The 21,138-nt window shown below is 40.1% G+C and overlaps 1 protein-coding gene across 7 annotated transcripts in view; it reads right to left on the reverse strand.

Moving 5' to 3' along the window:
- Positions 1-21,138, reverse strand: part of pbx4 (pre-B-cell leukemia transcription factor 4) — a 30,854-nt gene that overhangs the window by 8,521 nt on the left and 1,195 nt on the right. For 5 of the 7 annotated variants that reach the window (XM_035997102.1, XM_035997103.1, XM_035997107.1 and 2 more), the window contains exons 2-7: positions 19,005-19,118; positions 17,330-17,403; positions 1,757-2,001; positions 970-1,160; positions 699-834; positions 343-499 (exon numbers count right to left, since the gene is read on the reverse strand). In XM_035997102.1, coding sequence (XP_035852995.1) covers positions 343-499; positions 699-834; positions 970-1,160; positions 1,757-2,001; positions 17,330-17,403; positions 19,005-19,118 — 917 coding nt within the window. The remainder of the gene's footprint in view (positions 1-342; positions 500-698; positions 835-969; positions 1,161-1,756; positions 2,002-17,329; positions 17,404-19,004; positions 19,119-21,138) is intronic. The other 2 variants (XM_035997105.1, XM_031312543.2) reach the window with 1 other exon arrangement.

The following is a 21,138-nucleotide window of genomic DNA, read 5'->3' on the forward strand; positions in this document are numbered from 1 at the left end:
ATAGAATGAGTTAAGATCGTGTCTAGGTTTCTGATTACACAAAATAATATTACTGTATATACTGTGTTGGCTGAAGAAGACAACTGTTTACCAATGATTTCATGGTAAATAAATAGGACAATTTCACATGACTCTAAACACAGTGTGGGCAGTTGGTTAAGAGCACATTTGCAGTGTACAGTGTGGGTTTTCCTTTGAACAATCAAATCAGTCCTTCATACAGTCATAGTGTGGTTCAATAGGGTTCAGTTGTGTGTAAGAATAAAGAATATGTAGAGGAAGTGAAGCCTGTTAATGACAAGTGGCAGGGCTTGTGGCTAGATGAGATGGAGCATGTGGTACCTGAGTTGGGCGTTGCTGGAGAGTTAGCCTGGCTAGCCTGCGCAGACACATTGGCAGCATCCACCGCCGTTTTAACTGCGTAGAGGTTCGCTTCCTCCTGGAACTTACCAATGTTCTTCTTGTAGCGTATTCTCTTGTTGCCAAACCAATTAGAGACCTGAAGGACAGATGGATTGTCAGATATGTGAATGCAGTGTTTCCTTTGCATTTTTTTTTTAAAGATGCTATAACGTATGTATTGAAACTGATCTTGAAACAATGACAGATGATACTGGGTTTAATAACCTCCACAAAACAGCTACTGTGTCCTTTTACTTATAGTAAAGTCCTGGATAATAGTGGTGTTGGCAATTCACCTGAGACACAGTGATCCCACACTTTTTGGCCAGTTCCTCCTTGGCTTCCTCACTTGGGTAAGGGTTAGACAGGTGGGAGTAGAAATACTCGTTCAGCACCTCTGTAGCTTGCTTGTTGAAGTTGCGCCTCTTACGTCTGACATACGGAGAGAAGAGATAATGACCAACATGCTTGGAATGTACAGGTCTGACACAATTTCAACATGCTCAGATCACTTCAGCCCTCAAGAAAATAACCCTCTAACACACACACACACACACACACACACACCTGGCGTCGAGGAAGCGTGAGCGCAGAATCATGACGGCCTCGCAGGTGCTCTGTTTGAGCTGCATCTGAATGGAGCTGAACTTGCGGTGGATGATGGCCACCATGCGCTCAATCTCTTTGGGAGAGATGGGCCGTGTGCGAGACTGCTCTCTCAGCAGGTTCATTACATGGTTGGTGAACTCACTACAGGCCTGTACCAAGGAGAGAGAAAAAAGGAGTTGAATGTAAAAAGATAGTCCAAGCACAGATTCTGTCCAGTGCCATAACATAGTTTTGATGATGACATGCCTCGGCTGTCTGACTCCTCTGTTGATCAGCTGCCTTCATTATTTCTAAGAAAAATAAAGTAATGTGATTAATGATTATGTAATTATGTACTGACTGTTTAAAGGTCAAGCCACCTGGTATACACTTTGTTTGAATGATACCTGCAGACTCTAAGCTGCCTCAGACATGTTGTGGTCGCCAATCCCTGCACACATTTTCATTACAACACTACAGCAGCTGATAATAAGAATCAAAATACCTCCAAACATGGAAACAGAAGTAATCAGTCTTCTACTGTTAGAATGAGACCCGAAGGATTTTATTCCAACTATGCAACACTATAACAGCTTACTGTAGGTTTCCTTTCATTTAGCACAATACACTGTAATTTTTACCTGACTGACAAACATAGGTACACAGGAATTAAGTTTATCTTTCTAACTGACTTAAATTCATCAAACATGTTAATATTTGTGGCTAACAGTATATGTTCAAGTATTTAGGACTGCTCTGCACACACCTGCTCATACTTCTCCAACTCTGAGTGATAGATCTGGCGGATTTGTGCAAGCTTGGCTCTGTAGTCGGAGTGTTCGATGCTGCTGTCAGTAGGTGAACCCCCTGCTGCTGCTGCAGCTGCAGCCGCTGCAGCCGATCCTCCACCCTTCTCTGGTCCTGACACACCCTCTGCTAGCAGCATGTTGTCCAACCGCATGATCTGGGGATCTGGGGGGTCCTCCTCCTGCACACCTCGTATACTCAGCACTGGACAGAAGAAGAGAGAAAGTATAGGAATTAGACAGGCAAGGTCAACATTCACCAGTTTAAAAAACGTTTTTGTTACAGTCTGCCCAAGCATTTCTAGGGTTAAGAAAACCTATTAGTTAAAAGGTTTTTGAAAGCTGACAGAAAACACATTTCCCTTCAAGGAGAAGGCTAATACTGTGGGTTCTAGGGGTTCATAGGAAGACACTTTATCACTGCTTATATTCAAAGAGGTGTAGCCCTGTCAAAACCCAGTCAAGTTTCTCCCCTGAGTCATTGCTATGAGCGTCTGGCTGAATTCTCAATGAGCCTGAACTTCCTCTAAATCAACAGCAGAGGGCAGTGTGGTCCCTCTGTGGCAAGCTGCCAAAGGTTAAGGCATGAGGCATGGGACCAGTAATGGGAGTGCATGTGCTGTCACTATGAGCCCCAGTGGCCATAAGTATAGTTATCAGTTGCTGCTCTCCACCACTGCATTATACCAGGACCTCTGTCAGCCTGCAGCCATGCTCTCATCTCTCTCTCTTTCACACATACACACACACACCCTTACAGATACCACTCTGTTACTGAAAAGTTTAGTAGAGACAACCATCCGTTCTTCAGAGTCTAAAGGTTTTAACAGTTTACAAAATTGTCTCTTGCCCCTTTTGCTTCTCAATCTTTCAACTTCAGAAAGTAAGAGTAGAAACTTGGCATCACAATTCAATGTCTTTGCACGTTATTTACTAAAAGTCCCATTTATTTTGAAAATCATAACATGAAATATGTGGTTATTATAGTACCAATACACAAATTAAAAATAATTGGAAAAATACAATCCACTATAAAGTGGCCTAGCAAAAATGTTACTTTAATTGCATATATTTAGTGCTTTTTATTGCTAATTCATTAAAACAAAATGCAAAATATTATGATTGCTACAATGATTAGTTGATTAATCAATTAGCCAACCAAATGAAAATTACACAGCAACTATTTTAACAATTGATTAATTAATTGTTCCCTACATTTTTCAAGCAAAAATACTAAACATTCTTAAATGTGAGGATTCCAATTTTATATTACTGTAAACTGAATATCTTTGGTCACACAAATCAAGCAATTTGATTTTGAAATTACTTTTTTTTTTAATTAAACAACCAAAACAAATTAAACAATTAACCGATTCATCTAGAAAACAACCTGCAAACTAATTGATAACTAAATGTTTGTTGCAGTCTGTCCACTTGCAGGAAGGAAACATATCATCACCAGGATTATAATGCCAAGCTCAAGTTTGTGTACAAAAGTAAAGTGTATGAAATGACCATATAATTGATGAAATGTTTGTAAACTAATATGGAGACCTATGCTAAAATGTTAATTGTGAAATATTGGTTCAGTCACACAGTAGTGGGTTCAGATTTATGTTGATCTTTATAACTGGAGACTAAATTAAAAAGGTAAAAGACAATTTAAACAATGGTAAAACCAGACAGGATTCTGAAGGAGACAGACGCTAACAATATGGATGACAAGATTAATCCCAGTGGAAACTGGGTTAGGCGTTTGTCCTCTTTAAGGATTACGTTAGTTAGTCAAAGCTCATCAAAGGTTACGGGGTGCATGGGCTCATTCATATCGTCTCTTGTTAGCACTACTTTTACAATGATTTGTATGTTGCTGTCAAAGTTTTCCCGAAGAGTCACGCTGAAAAAAAAAGTTTTTTATCCGTGGAACAGTCAGTGCTAAGAAGAATGAGTAGAGCTGTACTGTAGCACTAACAGATGTGAAAGAAATGAGGACAAAACAGTTTTGCTTAAAGTTTCCAAGTGCTACAGAGCAGATGAGTTTTCGCTTTTTCAAACTTCATTTGATAAATGGGTCTGTTCCACCATTTAAGACCTCTTATAGCAAAGCGTCCAACTTTCCCTCCCCTTTTTTTCTTGTTCCTTCTTGCCTTTTTCTTTCCCTCTGCTTAGGTCTCTTCTCTCTCCAAGGCACATTCCTGCTCTGCTGCTCCCCCATCTCAGGGCTCAGGAATGCAGCAGACCCAGCCGCCTGAACTAATGACCCTGATTTGCCCATCTTTTACCCTCCTCTTTTTCTTTCCTTTCAGTCATTCACAAATGATCTCTGCACTTCCTAACCAGATAACCTATAGCTAAATTATTGATCAAGGGCCAGAGGTATTTGTTTTGTACCTAATTAATCTACATGACTATTTGGATACTTTGCCTATGCTCTGATGGCGGTTACAGTTTTGTGTACACTGACAAAATTTAGGCCATTCTGCTGCGGAAAGCTCTGACTGTATGTAGTCATGTGTGGGGTTGATCTTCACTGTCCATTCAATAGTACAACTAAGCTACAGTGAAGAGGGCAACTGGGGCTCTTGAAGCTTCTCACCTCTACCCCCTCCCTCTTGCCCCCACTCCTCATTATGGCCTCCAGCTGTAGCCTAATGCCCCCTACATTCCCCTAATTACTCCAATTAAGCTGTGATTACCCACAATTGCACTCATGCACAGTCTAGTGGCCTAGTAGTATTATAGCAGCTGTTGAGATGAGTTTAGATAATGCACATAAAAAGACCATATGACATGGATGCAGGTTAAAAAAAAAAAATAGTCAAAAAGTCTTTGACTAACAAACCAACCATGAGACCATCTACAGGTCTGAGAGCTGGCTGGCTGTTTTGCCAAAATCTAAGCAGTGTCTCCTTTTGATCAACTAGCTCCAGACATTGCTGCTGGGCCAATTCTGTTACAGAGAGACTAAAATTCAAAATGCTGTAAGTAATGATACTTAAATTCACTTTTTTTTTAAATAGGAAGACATCTTAAGGCCTACAGCCTGCCACTACAGCTCTTAGAAATCACACCATTATGCACACGTTACCACCCTAGCTGGGCTGTGTGGCATTGAGAGACGGAGCGAGCAACACATACTATGAAATATTCAGGGTATCCAGCTGGGCTTTCACTGCATACATAATCATTCTCATTTCTGCACAGCCAATGTTGAAACGGTGTGCTGTGCAGACACAACACACAATATATGAAGTGGTGCAGGTAAGGGTGAATAACCTCACCAATAGTGTAGTGCTGTACATTAACTGTAATGCCTTCCACACATAGGGATAGATAAGACTTAAATGCAGTCAGTATATCATTGCTCAGCTCACAACACAAGCTTTATCCTTGTCTGTCTTTTCCCTCGCTAGCATCCCCTTTTTCACTATGTCTCCCCCCAACTCACATCCCCTCCCCCCTCTCCCTTTCAGCGCACCCCCACCCACCTCCCCTAGTGCCCCCCTCCCTCTGTTCTCCATTTCAGTCGAGTTCTCCATGTGAGCCGCAATCCCTCATGCTGTCAGCCCCCCCTCTCCCTCTCTCTGTAGACAGACAGGATTAGCATTTTAATTGCATCAGCTCCCTTGGGTATTCTCAGCCTTTCACTGGGAGAGAGCAAGGGAGCGGGAGAGAGAGAGAAGGATAGAGAAGGGAAAAAGGGGGGGGGGGGAAAGGTAAGGAGAGAGAGGGTAGAAGGAGAACCAAGGAGAATTGAAAAAAGGAGTCACAGGAGAAGATGTGTGTGCGAGAGAGGAAGAGACAGAGAGAGAGAGAGAGAGAGAGAGAGGCAGCACAAATATACAGAATCCAGAGTACAGACGTGCCAGAGAGCGAGTGAGCCAGAAAGAGTGAAAAGATAGGACTGTGAAAACATCAGTTTTTCCTTTCATTACAGACAGAGAATTCAGATAAAGAGAATGGGCCAAAGAAAGATGGTTTTCACAATGAAAATATGCTATATGAATATGCAAATGTATCTTGCAAAAACAAATCTCAACTGCAGCTCTGGAAATATGATAGGTAAAACCCAGTACAAGGATTAAAACGGTTTGCAGGATATAAAATAGTGTCCGGGCAATACAAATGTAGCTCGGGAAAAAAAGAACTGGGGCCAATCTGCCTGTATTAAAGTACTCTATCGGATTTTAACTCTTAAAAACAAATGAAAAGGGGAGAATACATTTCTTCCTGTACCATGCACACCTTGTGGATAGTGGCTTAAAACCCACTAGGTTGAATTTGCTTTCTAGGTTCCATAAAACATGGCTCTAGAACAGTGATGAGTGGATTTAGAGAAGAAAGAGAGCAGTTTCATCAAAGTCCTTGACATTTAAATCCATGCAGTGAAATACAAACTTCACGTTCATTACGCCCATTTAGACACCCAGTAAAGTCTCTTAATGTAAAATCAAATGTGCTCATATTACAGCTAACAGTCTTAGCAATCTGAGTAGGAACCTTGATGCCAATGACCTTACAGAATCATATGTTGTAACAATTGATTGTCAACTTTCATAAAAACAAGTTCCTCTGTGCATATAGTATTTTGATTTACCATGCCATTTCGGAAGAATATGGGTTGCTCAAAAAAAGTGCTTGGGTGAATAAAATGTTGCCTTGGGCGAGTTGTAAGATATGGCATTAAAAATGAATAATTTCCCTGATGGGCTTTTTGCCAAATGGATAATGGGAAAAGCAAAATGTCTACTGCAAATTCAACATAAAAAGCATGTATATATACACACATACATATATATATATACACACACATATACATATATATAAATAAAATGGTGTTTTTTTTGTAGAGTACAGTCAACTTAATGAGCTTAATCTATATATTCATTCCTACTTTAAGGAGCTCACGCTAATCAGCATCTGTTTGGGTTGTTCACAGGAGTCCTGTTGCATGCAGCCCCCCACTTTGACTGACACACACACACACACACACACACACACACACACACACACACACACACACACACACACCTGATTAAGGTGTAAATTGAAGAACTCACACCTTGGGCAAACAACACTTCAGTCCAACACATCATTAATCAGCCCTTAATTAACTAAAGAGGCTTCGACCCTCGAGCAATGACTACATATCGTGTACCCCCCTTATATGGTCAAACACAAACACACACTAATAACGGATAGATCCCTTTGGGTTGTCATTTAATCTGCATAAATATAATGCAATAAATGATCTACAATGTCTATCATTTATTTGCATAGTTCTAGCAAAGTATTAGAAACATTTTCCTGATAAGTCTTTCCAATAGTTTTTGTAGGTCAAAAGTAAAAGCAGGCAGAAAAACAAAATTTAATCAGCGAATAAAAGTTATATTTAAGTTTAAGAATACTGACAATGCCATAGTTAGAAATTATATAAATGCAGTAAATGTAAAAGTAACAGATTTAAAAAGAACCTAGAGGATACAAATTACTACCAACTTCCACAAGCAGTAAATTGGTGCACATGTGATTATTATCAGCACATACTATATTCCTTATGTTTTGAGTCATTTGTGAACCAAGTCACTCATAATATTAAAATTAAAAATACCAATTAAAACTTCAATCCCCTATAATGTCCTATATTGTGCATTTGCATGGATAAAACGATGGGCTTGAGACCAAAAAAAACATTTGGCTTCAGTCACTGAAGCTTACCAGCCTTTGGCGCGCAAATTCATGGACAGTATTAAACAGATCTCAAGTTGCAGGGAGTAGCCTGGTATTTGCTCATAGCTTGTGTTCAACAGTAATCTGAGAAAAGGGGATTCAATTTGGAGCATATTGCCAGCTTAACTAGTAACGGACCAAATACTGATGTTATTTTAGGTGACTGAGCAATAAAAGATATTTTTCAAGAAAATATTTTGGTGTCAATATGGCACAAGTGCTAAAAGGAATCAAGTTTGAAGGGTTTATTAAACATTGTTAAGCCCCTGTAACTACATCTCCAACATAATATCTCCAGTCCAGTGCAGTTCTGCATGCAGAGAAAAACGCAAAGAGACATGAAGAAAGAATTTGAAATGTCACAGGAAGAAAAAGAGGATGACAAAGAGCACCTTAGCAGGAGGCTTGTTAAAGCACTGCTAGTATCTTCCCCCAGTCAACTCTCATCAGGCCAGCTGCCTCCTGTGCTCATTAGCACAGACTCTTAAGGAGCTCCTAAAGACTTTGTGAAAAATGAACGCTCATTTGAGAGGTCGTTAATTTGCACTGTTATGCAAATTAGGTGGCAATTAAGCGATAGATCAGAAGAGCAGTGCCCATTTATAACAAGTGAACAAGCATTATGACACAGTCAGATGGTGCCAGAGAGAGCTGAGGCTACATGGTTAGTCTGCACAGGTCCAATGTACCAGCTTAGTAAGGACTGAAATTACTGTGTCTATAATATGTCTGGCTGGTCAGGATAACAATTTACCAGTGGTTTTACAGAAGGGTATCCTTAATTGGCTTTGCTAACCTTTACACACACAAATGAATACACAAACTGATGGAAACCCAAACTAATCATCCTCACACAATATGGATTTATTCATTAGCAAACAGTACTACTACATCAATCCATCATCCATTTATCCTGATCAAGAGCGCCACAATCTTAAAAAGGAGCAGGGGCTTTTCAGTATCTGCAAGACACCAATGCAGCCCCCCCTCCCCCCCTCACTAGCCGTGATGTTTCTGTCTCTCCCCTGCATTTATGACATGGTGTGAAATACACAAACATACAGTCTGGGACAGCAATGCGCACTACTGTAGAGGGGTGGAAGGCTCCCATCAATTGTAATTAATCCTTAATTAGTCAGGATTAGGAGCTAGGCTCCGACACTCCCCACCCCACCACCACCAAACCAATGCAATCCAGCTGAGACCACATTTACATATCTTTAATTAAAGAGACGCCGGCTTCTTTTAAGACCAAAGCCTAAAAGTAGTGTGAGAGGCATAGACATGCTGAGAGGGAGGGCAGATGAGATGAAGAGGTAGGAGACCAACCTGTGGGTGATCATTGACCACAAACACATTTTTATTTAATTCTGTTTGATTTCAGTTTTATCTCCCTCTTATATATTTTTTTAAACCTCCTATCGTCAGGTTCAACTATTACATTAAGAAAAATTGCTGAATAAGTTTAAATTGTTCTTAGTTAATTAGATCAGACAAAAAAATCCTAGAGTGTGCATTTGTCCTAATATAAACATGCAATTCATTAGCACAATGCTAGTCAACTATTAGAGATTTTTTTTTTCATCCATATCCAGCTATTCTGATCTCCGTCAAATACTAAGTGACAGCACAGCCAAATCACTGCTCTTGGTGAATCATGGCAAAAATCATGTTGCAGCCGTCTTGAAGGTGAACAATTCAACTGAGTTTTTCCCATCCTACAACACACTTCAGACAGCAGTTTCCCTTGTCAATATACAGAGGCCCAGTTCCTACAGGAATAATACCACATGGGGAAATCAGTTGGCCCACACACCATTAGGCTTAGGCTGAAGGTTGGGGTGCTCTGCCTCCCCACTTTGAGTTGGGTGGTGGTGGTGGGGGGGGAGGTGTCTGTCAGGGCCAGGGGTCTGTGTGATATTAGCCGTCTGCCAATCTGGTTTGGGGAATGGACACCAAGTAATTACTCCTGCTCTTACTGCCTCATCAATCTCCCTGTATCGCTCCTGCACCGCCCCCCACCCCAAACACACTATCTTTTTTCGTTCTCTTCTGCAAAGGGGCCGAGGAAAGAAAAAAAAAAACGATTGAGTGGCAGGACACCACAAACAACAGAATCCTGAAAAGCCAATGAGATAATCCAGCACCACTGCATAGTGAGTAGTGTTGGGACTAACACGTTACAGTAACTCAGTTACTTTTGGCAGTAACTAGTACTTTAATGCATTATTTTTTAAAGTAAGTAATTTAGGTTATCGTTACTGAAAGGCTTGTTACATCATTGTTATCTCCACTATTTGTATTTTTTTGACGTCGCTGTTTTATACCGTTATTGACTGCAACATTTACAAAGGCATTCAGTGTATGTTAATTCCTGTTGACATCCCTGTCATGTTGACCAAAAAGTTGCCTAGTGTATCGCCACCATAATTGATGATTTAACAGACAGCAGCTGGCTGACATTATTGAATGTTTTAAATGACACCGCAACCACGAGAGGTCCTTGGGCACATAATTGTGCACAAAAAATATGAGGCTGATGGGTCCAGCAGTATGCGAGATTAGCTGCGGACAGACAGATACACACGCACACACGGCTGACCGCATGACCGAAGGAAATAATGACAGTACTAAAATAAAAAGCACATTACCAATGGTATTAGGGATGCACGATATATGGGCATTTACATCAGTATTGGCCGATGTTAGTTATTTTTTTTATACATCGGCCCGATGAGCAAAACTGGCCTGATGACAACAACCGATGATTATTTCCATCTAGCTGCCATTGTGTGTTTCAGGGCGGCGCTGGTTTGGTGTTTTTTTTTTTTTTTTTGCTTTTTTTGGCCAAACAGAGTTTGACATTTAAAAAGGTAACATTACTTTTTGGTAGAAGTAATCAGTAAAGTAATTGTTACTTTTTTTTTTTTAATGAGGTAACTAGTAACTAACTAATTACTTTGGTTTAGTATGTAGCACAACACTGATAGTGAGTGTAAATATAAAACTGACTATAAAATGTAAAACCGGAGGACTTGACCAAGTGATAAGTTAGTGTGGCTGTACAAAGGTGGTTGGCATATTTTTGTTTTAAACCCAAGTGATAGTAAAACTGACTGCAAGTTTGGTAGCTTCACATAGGTCGCATTTCTACCACAAACATGTTTTTATCTTGTTGCTGCTTTTGGCTTAAAAAGCAATGTATGCATTCCCTCATAACAATATCATAAAATACTTCCCACAGGTTCCTACCAACTCATTAAATTGTATGGCTCTGTTCCAAATTGGGCTCTTTGAAAACTAATAATAATTAAGTTGCTTTAATGAGGCATGTAATTTACTAGACTTGATGTACTGTAGTCTGTCAAAGTCCGTGGAATACAAACATCTAAATCAATCATCTGATGCCCAATGGGTTTTTCCCAACAAAAATGGAGCGCTACCAACAAGATTAACACTGGTGTGTGATGCTTTGTTGTCAACGTTCATGAATGGCCTCTTAATTTAAAATAAAAACAAATTTAAATGAGATTTGTTTAGTGTTTATTCTTGCTGTGAATTAACACATGGCAACTATGTGTGACTTGGTGTTTTTACAACTACAATCAGGCTGTAATTCAATTAACATGTAATTGGGGCTGTTTTGTCACTGAAATGGTATTTAGACAACTTGAGTGCTGTGAATGCCAAAGTAATAATTGGATTAAGAACCTTACATTGTTTGCAAAAACATTACGACCCCAAGGCCAATAGGCTGATTTAATAAAAATGTCTGTTAGGTTACTCTCTGAAAGGGTGTGTGGTTGTTGACAGGCTAACAGAAAATATAAGGATCCATTCAGATAAAACTTACACTACAAAACAACACATGGGATAGGGCTGCACAATTAATCTTATCGCAATCGCGATGTCACTCGATTACATAACCGCAAAAACTGCAGTAAACAAAAAGGTGTGCTGTGTGCGTGACACTCTGTGTGCGCTGCAGTTTCCATGTTGTAACACCCATCACATTAATAGTATTAACAGATAAAGCCACCGTGTCTAAAGAAGCTTGGCGTTTACTGTTAACTCACTTTACATTGTCTTTGCTGTCTCCTTTACCTCCAGCTTTTCTTCTTCTTATGCTCTTTTAACTTTGTATGTTCAAGTTAAAAAATACACATTTCGAAAGTTAAAATGTTAAGTTTACAAAATGTGTTTATATTAATTGATAAGATCTAAATAAACAAGAGAAGCTTCTACATCAAATGTAACCAGAAATAGCACTGAAAAACATAAACCAGAGAGCGAGTTCATAGAGTTGGCTAAATCTCACCATTCATCCATCTTGTCAAAACGTAATAGGATGTGATGATAGGTTGTCAGCTAGCCGCTTTGCCAACATACTAGCTAAGTGCTTCTGGCTCTGCTTGCAGGAGGCATGAACTGTGAGATTCTGGTGCTTGTAGGTGTTTAGAAAAATAAGACATTTCCATTCAACAATATAAATATCTCAGTCAAATTAAACAAACATTACAGGATGGATCTTCATTTTCAACCAAATACTCACCATTTGAAGGATCAGGCAATGTATGTGCTCTTAAAAACCAACTCAGAGGCTGGTCAGATAATGCACAGGGAGAAGGGAGTGGGCCTGTGGCAGAGGCAAACAGCAAATCCCCAGTGTCCCAGAAACATTGTTAGGATACTGGCACAACTAGGCACCTAATCAACTGGCTCAAGTTAACATCACACTGGCTACAGGCCATCAGGATGTCCCTGTTGTTAAACCCTCACTGTTGTTGCAGAGGGATACATGGCCAATATGTGAATATGCGTGATGGTGTACAGATACATTCATATCATAAGAATGGTGAATTGCACATCAATTTTTAATAATAAGAGGTGACAGAGCTAGCCATTTTAATCTTAAGCTAGGTTTATGGTCGCCATGGTGTTCCCGGTGCAAGGTGCGCAAGCCAGAAAATTACATCACCATGGCCAGTTTAAAGGCTCAGAGCAGGTCGCCTGTACAAACATCTGTATGATTCTTCATGTAGGGACTAAAGGGACAGTCAAATGGCCTAGCATTTGTGGTAAAAGCCACTACATTAAGAAAAGAAGAGGCATTTTGCAAGAGGGTGAAAAACATGAGAGATTGCTTTATCAAAGCTGAAAAAAATGGTCTCACTGAAAGAGCGTTTGTAACATTGAGAGGCAGTATGGTACCTTCAGTAATTTTGACTTGGAGGTAAGTGACAGTAACAAACACACAAATGCAATGTTTGGCAGTATGTCGGTGTTTACCATGGATGTGTAGTGAACACACATAGTGAACATCTACTTGTTGCTTATACACAGATTATTTTGTTTGTACACCCCCTGGTGTATTGGTGAATACTGCAACGAACAATGTGTTAAACATCTCCATGCATACTCGCGCACCACCTATAAAGGCCTGCGCCACAATTTTACAATTTTACTTATGCGCAAGTATAAACAAAGCTTTAAATTAGGTAAGGTACCTGCCAGTTTGCCACTATTTCTACACAGCCAACTAGCAGCATTATCCCAAAGTTGTTTATCAGACAGCTTATCAAGATGAGTGACAAGTGTTGGGGTATGAACTTGTCCAAGTGAGGAGGAGGAGGAGGGAGAGACTTGCAATACATTTAAAAAAAAACTGTATAGCTTTAATTCTGCTTGAAAAACTATTTTTATGTTAATTTAAAACCTGTCCAAAAATAAACAACTGGGAATGTTCAGGCTTGAAAGAGAGGGACTTAAGCAGGGTGACAGGATAGAGTGAGTGACAGATTTACTGTTGTCATGTGTAAAGCATTAGGAATGCATAAAAGTGAGGAGAAACACCTCAAACATGCCCAAACTAAATGAAAAACTTAGCTGCAGTGGCTGTTCAGAGATTTTGGCATAAGCTGTCCCATTGCACCAAGAGCTATTTTTACAGCAAATACCCATGAGAGCGAGGGAGAACAGAACCGAGTTGAAGCAAAGCCACTGGCACTCAACTTTGATCATTTCCCATCTCTCTCAAAGTGCTTTAATTTCTTTTTTGGAGTGTATCTTTAAAAGAGTATTAACAAGAATCAAATTTCACGCAGACGGAGGTCATGTTTAATGTGAGAGCTCAGGACAACACAGGCACTGTTGTAAAACGGGGGTGTTTTGGGGTGGTAGGGTGGGGGGCACTGGCATTTGCGCTGAACATTTCCTTTACAATGAAAACAATCTAACCAACTGCAGCACTCAGAGGAATTCACCTCCCATCCCCCACACCCCACCTCCCCTCCTCCACAACCACCACCATTAAATTACCATATCAAAGCCCTGAGTTCAGAGCAAGTCTTCTCTTTCAAGAATGGGAGCGAGGCAGAGGGAGGGAGGGGGAGAGGACAAGACCGAGGCAGTAGGAGTAGACCCAAGACCGAGTTTGCTTTTATCCTTGTTCGGTGTGTGCGTATGTGTGTAAGAGAGACAGAGTGTGTATGTGAGTGCCTACACAAGTGTATGTTTGCTAGTGAAAAAAGACCGCAGAAAATCTGTGGAGATACTAGTGGACTACTGATTGGGTCTTCCAGAAGCTGCACTGAAGAGAAGTCAATTCACATTCCACAGGCACATAATGGGGCCTGCAGGGGGTCTGATGGAGTAGCAGAGAAATGCCAAAGCAGGTACACAGCGCAGTTAGGAGGGCACTACGTGGCAGATGGCCAGCAGAGTACAGGCAAAGCCTAAGATCTCTATATCTCATAGTTGGCATATTCTCCTCCAGCCTTAATCTTTTGTTAACCTACCTCTATGCATTGGCTGTTTTTCTGCTCAGCTTACTGTAGGAGTACTCACAAACCCTCTCTCTAGTTTGCAGGGAGACTAAATGTAAAAATCAAAGTGAATGGCATTAGGATAAATAAGACCACTGGTTGCCTGGGAAACAGTGTAGCCTGCCCCACTCACTCAAGCCTAGCCTTTACTTTTGTCCAATCACTGGAGAGCAATAATACATTATTGACAGAGGGCCACGACAGGCAGCAGTGCAGCATTTTCAAATTGTATTTGAACAAGAGAGGTTTTGCTGTTAGAAGATACATAAGGAAAGTGAAAGAGAGAAAAGCACACAGAAAGACAAGAATGGAGCGAGACTGCCAGAGTGAGAGGATTCAAAAACGCACCCCATTTACACTACCATAACCATCAATCTGCCATCCATCCCAGGCCTGCGCCTTTGAACCACACAAAAAGCTGACTCGAATAGCTAACAAGATGAGAATAAGTAGCATGTTTACTTTGAATAATTTTATGAGTAAGAGCAAATCTAAGATATTTACAATAATTTCTATCAGATCATGTGTATTTAAGCATTATTTCTTGTTGCTTTGCATGTTGTGTTTGGATGTAGGTACTGCATATCAATATATTACCAATACACAATTACCCTACACTGTGTGGTGTGGCGGTTTTAACAGTGTGGGAGAAACATCTCTTTGTACTGAAATAGCATAACAGTGTGAATGTAAAGCAATATTACCCCTCTGGAGATTTTTATACATGCTGTCACATTGCTGTGCAGGTTTGATTTTTTTAATCTAATAATTTGGATATGGTACTTTGTAGTAATGGTATTTTATTATTACAGTGTTTCCCCTACCATTATATTGGGGGGGGTTATTGTTTTAATTAATTAATTATTTATAATAAATAAATAAATATATAGATATTAGGAAATAAACTTGACATTTTGAAACATAATTTCCCTCAATCATGTATCGTTTATCTTTCAAAGATGGTGCATTATTCACTTCAGTTGTAGCATACGGAGTTGCGGCAAAACACATTTCCAAGAACAACAGCGGAGAGGCACCTATTGGGAAATTCTGGGCCGATACGATGTTTAAAATAAAAAATGTGGCCAATAGCTGATGTTTTTGTTGTTATTCCCCCTTTTGTGCCAGGGAAACAAATAAGAACAAAAAAAAAGAAAAGTAACTGAACTGTTTAAGTCATTCTGCATTTTTATTAAACTATCTTTGAATGAGCACAAATTTAACCATACAAATGTATGACCCCGTTTCCACCTGGTATTAAGCTCCGATCTGAGTGATCGGATCTCAAGCGGACAGCTCTAAGTACAGGTGAAAACGCTCTCAGGACACATTGAGATCCGATCTCAAAAAACACATTTGGAGGTGGTTTGACCCGCATGTGTCCACATTCTAATAGCAGTGAGAACGGGAATGTGTCCTGTGTCCACATTAAAGACTGCCTACTCAACTGTGAGCGGAAATACGTACTAAGTATATAATAAGTATTTCTTATGTCACAGCAATTGCTGTTCTATAAAGCCTCGGCCCCCCTCTGGCCCTCCTAACGATGGCAACTATTTTCATACATTTTTATCCCAACCTTTATCCCCAAAGAGATATTATTCGTGCGCAGTGATAAATAAAATGTAGGTTAACACAGAATGAGTTCTTGTGTTCATTATTATACGTGTATCATTAGTCTTTTGTAGAACCAAACCTATGGCGGGTTAGTGGTATGAAACACTTGTGCATAATATATTTGGCCCCAGACTGACCCCTCCATTTGAAATGGTCTAGAACCGCCACTGTGTCACAGAAACCACTAAGAAAATTGTGTGTTTTGGATGTTTCACATTCTACTGCCAGGTGGGAACACAGGTACCTAGAGCTGTCTACTTGTGAACGGATCACTTAGGACGGATGTTAAAACCAGGTCAGAACAGGGCCTTTGAAACAGCCTTTAATATAACCTTCTTTCTAATGAAAAAGATGCTACTGTTGTCCTAGTCCGACCACAAAGACCCAACACATTTAGCCAGTGCAAAATTGATGCGACACAGATACACATTGGCCCACTGCCATTGGCAAATATATCTTATTTTCAGGCTGATGGCAGTCAACAAGGCGAATATTGGCCGATACCGATGTTCAGCCAATGAATCTGTGCATCCCTAAACACTGTCCAAAGCAAAAACCGAAGCAGTCAAAAATAAGTTCTTTTAAAGAGACGAACATCAGCAACTTGGTGGCCAAGGCAACACAGACACTGCCTCTTGACCACCAGAGAAGCACAGGAGCTGACCGAGTAAAAGACTGCGGTCAACCTAGCCGTCTCCGTGGTCAAACCAGCTGCCACTAAAGTAAGAGGGTGTCATCACCACCTCTCTTAGAGAGGTGATCAAGGGGAAACAATGAATATAGTAAATACCGCTGTGACATTCAACTAACTGTAAGAGCCTGTTGGTTACACCATTTATATATTTTGTCACATAACGCTTTATCATTTGAGATGGAAATTGACAGGAATGCAGAAATGATAAACCAAGCAGAGTACATTTCTGCATTCAGGTAAAAATGGAATTGCAATCTGATAAATAAGTATGTGAACTCACAGTTGTTAGCTTGTTCTGCAGAAAGTTCTTTTGTCTGACTCGAGTTTCAAAATGCACCAATCCACTAAGATTAGTTTCAGCTTGTCAGTGTGAAGTTTGGACAGCAGCCAAAAATAGGTCAAGTTTCTATAATTACTAGGCCAAAATAAAAAACAGTAATGCATATTTAGAATGATCTTGAACCAAAGCATACACAATACATGCAACTAAATCAGTTCTATAATAATTAAAATTAATATGCAATCAATAGAGTTTTCTGCAAGGCCATTAAAAACTTAACGTAACTTTGTGCCAGGGAAACTGGAAAAAAGGCACACTACTCTCAACACTAGGTTACAACCTGTGCAGACTGGAGAACACAAAGAGAACGAGTGAAGTAGAAACTTACCCGTCTTCTCTTTGATCTCACAGAGAACGCTGAAGAGGGCTGGCTTCATTCTGTGACAGTTCAGGGCATGCTTCCTGTAAGAGAGAAGAGGGAATAAGAGAGGGAGAGAGCGAGGAGGATTACAATAAACAGACCTCCATCTCAAGTCATTCCATGTCCTCCCCCATAAAACAGGTAGAGGAATTGTATTTACTATGCATACAGCATTTCAAGAGTGTAGTGAAACACAGCAGGACAGAGCCATGATGTTTAAAGGCATTTTCAATTGCCAAATGCCATTGTCAGTGCAGAAACATCCCTGATGCGTCAATCTGAACTAGCAAGAGTAATGTTGTCATTTGGATGCTTTGCACTGTGGGACAGGTAATGATGCCAAACCTCAAGGTCATCATTACTGAGCACCAGATTCCAAAGTTATTACACAGCAATCTAATTTCTACCTCTTACACAAGGACTTGCTCCATAAAAGAAGATGGCAAGTTGATAGAGAGGATTAGGATTAAGTTGCGATTATAATTTAATCAGACACATCCTCCTTATTGCCAAACAGGCTAATAGCAATTAAAGGAGAAAGGGCAAAACTTCTACAGTTCCCTGTAATCAAATCAGAACACCTTAGCAAGAAAATGTCCTGTTAATACACATCCATGCACCCACATACGCCCATACAGTTTACTCGTGTATTAAAACTTGAAAAGCCCAATTCTTAATACAACCCTAAATGACTTGACACTATAGTCTTGGGCGTTAACTACTACACTGACTGATTGTGCACAGTGCACACCAATTAGATCAGAGAGGGGTGTTGCTGAGTACATACACAACTGTTTTAAAAGTAAAGTCTTTCACATTCAAAAACATATGAAAGGCACACATAACAAAAACATCTAACTGCATGCAATACAAGCATGCTACACCCGTGTAGCTTATGTTCCTCCATTATTGTTGTGATTGTCAGAGAGGTGTTGTTTAACTCTATAGTTACTGTGTGGCCATAGTTTCAAATGTTGCAGGATTGTTGTCATATTGCATCATCTTGTAAAAAAATGTTTCTTTAAATGTGTGCACCCTCTGTATTTTAATGACTTGTTATATAGATGACAAAAAAAAAAAACACAAGCATACTGATGTGTTCTATGGACAACAGGCATAATTTACTGCGAAATCGATATGGGTGACAACAACTTACAAAAGGTAATTGGGAAAAGTGCAACATACAGTTCAAGTTTAACTGAAAAACAAAACCACCATGAGGCCTCCGTTTCTGATGAGTATGATTTTGGGAAACATGAAAAACCTGAAGATCACCCTGAAATAAAGAATTTATTTTACAAATAACATTACTAACAACACAAACACAACCACAGATGAACATGATTTGGCTACACCTGACCTCAACACCAATTCCAGTTGTGAATGTCCACTGCAGTATTAATGAGGGGACTATGGGGACTAGCAAATAGTGCACCTACTGTATACGCCACAAAAGACTGCCTTTCTGCGAGAATACTCTATGAGGCAGTATCATGTAAAGAGTTATGTGTCTAGCATTAACGATGTCATTTTGTCCGCCAATTCTGTCACTGCTGGATTGAGTTGGGGGGAGGGCTGCCTTTAGCATGGAGGGTATGAGCAGGAGGGGGAGAAGGAGGTGCTCATGCGGTCCTGTACTGACCTGTGCTGGAAGTTGAGTGGCAGGCCACCCCCTGCCATGCCCCCCCCTGCTCTCCCTCCCTCTGTGGGGTCGTCTGATCCACCCCAATGCGCCGGCGATTCCTCTGGCCAGCATCTGAACATATGGCGACAGGGTGAGAGGATGAGGGTGGATGGTGCGCAGGAAGTGTACTCTGCAACACTGAGTTCTTGCGCTGCCCTGACCACTCCCCATCCCAACACACTGCCACCCTGCACGACAAGGGCGTAATGCTCATATGTGAGCCATCACATTAACTTGTGACCCATGACCAAGGAAAAGTGTGGGTGACAAACTTAATCGGAGTTAAGAATGATGTTGATAAAGAATGTACATTTTAAGTCATACCAACTGTTAAAAATTATGAAAACTATTTCTAACAACAGATAGATGTTACAATTAGTGTAGTCCTGAATTCTGGTTATGTTTTGTCCTTTGAACAGTGAACCTGAGAAGCAAATTAGCAAACAGCCTAACAATTCCACACTTACGCAAGCTGGTCTATCAACTAACGCTAAAATCATACTGTTCAGAAGATGAGTATTTTACTATCATAACTGTCTTAAATGATTATATACATACTATGCACACGACAGCAGCAACGATTTGAGCTGTACATGCCCCACAATTTGCATCAAGTCCACTGAACTGCCAGTAGGCTGCGTTCTTTTTAGTATTAATCCTGCTCATACATGGCATGAAGGGGACATGCTCTGAGTGGGAGTTTAGATCAATACAAGCATACAGCAAGGACACCTCTGGCACTTCCGAAGCCTCCACACCTTTAGTTTTTCAGAATAGCCTGTTAACATCTAATAATAGGCCGCTATATGATTACACTGTAATTGGCCCTTTAAATCAAAATTATTGAAATTGACATTATTTGTTTCACTATAGTACAACCTTTTGTAAATGATCTTCACAAATCATAAAGAAGAAGAAAAAAGACTGGGGGAAGAAAAAAAAATAATACACTGCAATAAATATTCCAAAGCAAAATTATGTGCATGTGTCAACGAAAAAAGGCCTGATTAAGTCCTCAAACTTGTTCCGAAGAAAAGGTAATATCCCAGTGTTCATAGGCTGCTGGTATAGCATCATCCCTCCCCCTCACCACCATCTCATTAATAGAAACTCGATTTGTGGACAGCTGCACTCGCGTACACATTATAGGAGAATTGATTGCACCCAGCACACAATGAAAAGGATGAACACCAGGGAGGGAGGGAGTGAAAGAGGAGTGAATTAATTAAGAGAACCAGGTGGTCAAATGTTGGGTGGAAAATCACTGGCTAATGACACATCACACTGTGGCCACAGTCTTGCAGTGGACGGTTGTCTTTTGTTGAAATACTGTCGCTTTATCTGAAACTGACCTTATGCTCCTTGAGCCACATGGCAAATGAGTGCGGGTCAGTTGCTCACTGCAATTCAAATGATACGTAAAATACCTAACACAAACATTAAGTGACGAATCATATGAATGGATGATTGCTGTCATCACACAGACAGCACTGGGCTGATACGTGGACAACAGAGTAATCCTTACCCATATGTATCAGCTCATTTGCATTTCAATGACTAATGTTGTTATCGACACTCATTTGATGTAGAGCGGCATTTGAGTTTACATGTTACAATTAGACACATCTAATTTGCCATAGTCCGATTAGTAATATGTGAAAGCTTTGGCAAAACGACCAGAATACATAGTTTCACTCCGATAGCAACTTCAAACATGCACAATCGTAGAAAGCATTTAGTGTGTTGTTGACGTACTTCTTGGTAGTTTTGATAATTAGTGTAAAAAGTAAATTCTGCGTCACTAACGGGATATTATATGAGCCAATGGGAAGATGACAAAAACTTGTTTTCTTTATGCATGGGTTGATGAAAGAACAAAACATATACTGCTATGCCCTAGCGACTCTACTTTTTCTTAAACCAAGAGATCCAAGCATGCAAACACAGCTTTGGTGTTAGGCAAGTGGTTGTGCATTTTATATAAACCATTGTCACAGACTTAATAGGGAATTCGAACTTTTTAATGTAACACTTCATTGATATACCAATTAAGATCAACGTTATCGCCCTTTTTCAAACAAGTAAGCATGTT

The sequence above is a fragment of the Sander lucioperca genome, chromosome 21, assembly GCF_008315115.2.
Source record: "Sander lucioperca isolate FBNREF2018 chromosome 21, SLUC_FBN_1.2, whole genome shotgun sequence".
In the NCBI taxonomy this organism is placed as follows: domain Eukaryota; kingdom Metazoa; phylum Chordata; class Actinopteri; order Perciformes; family Percidae; genus Sander; species Sander lucioperca.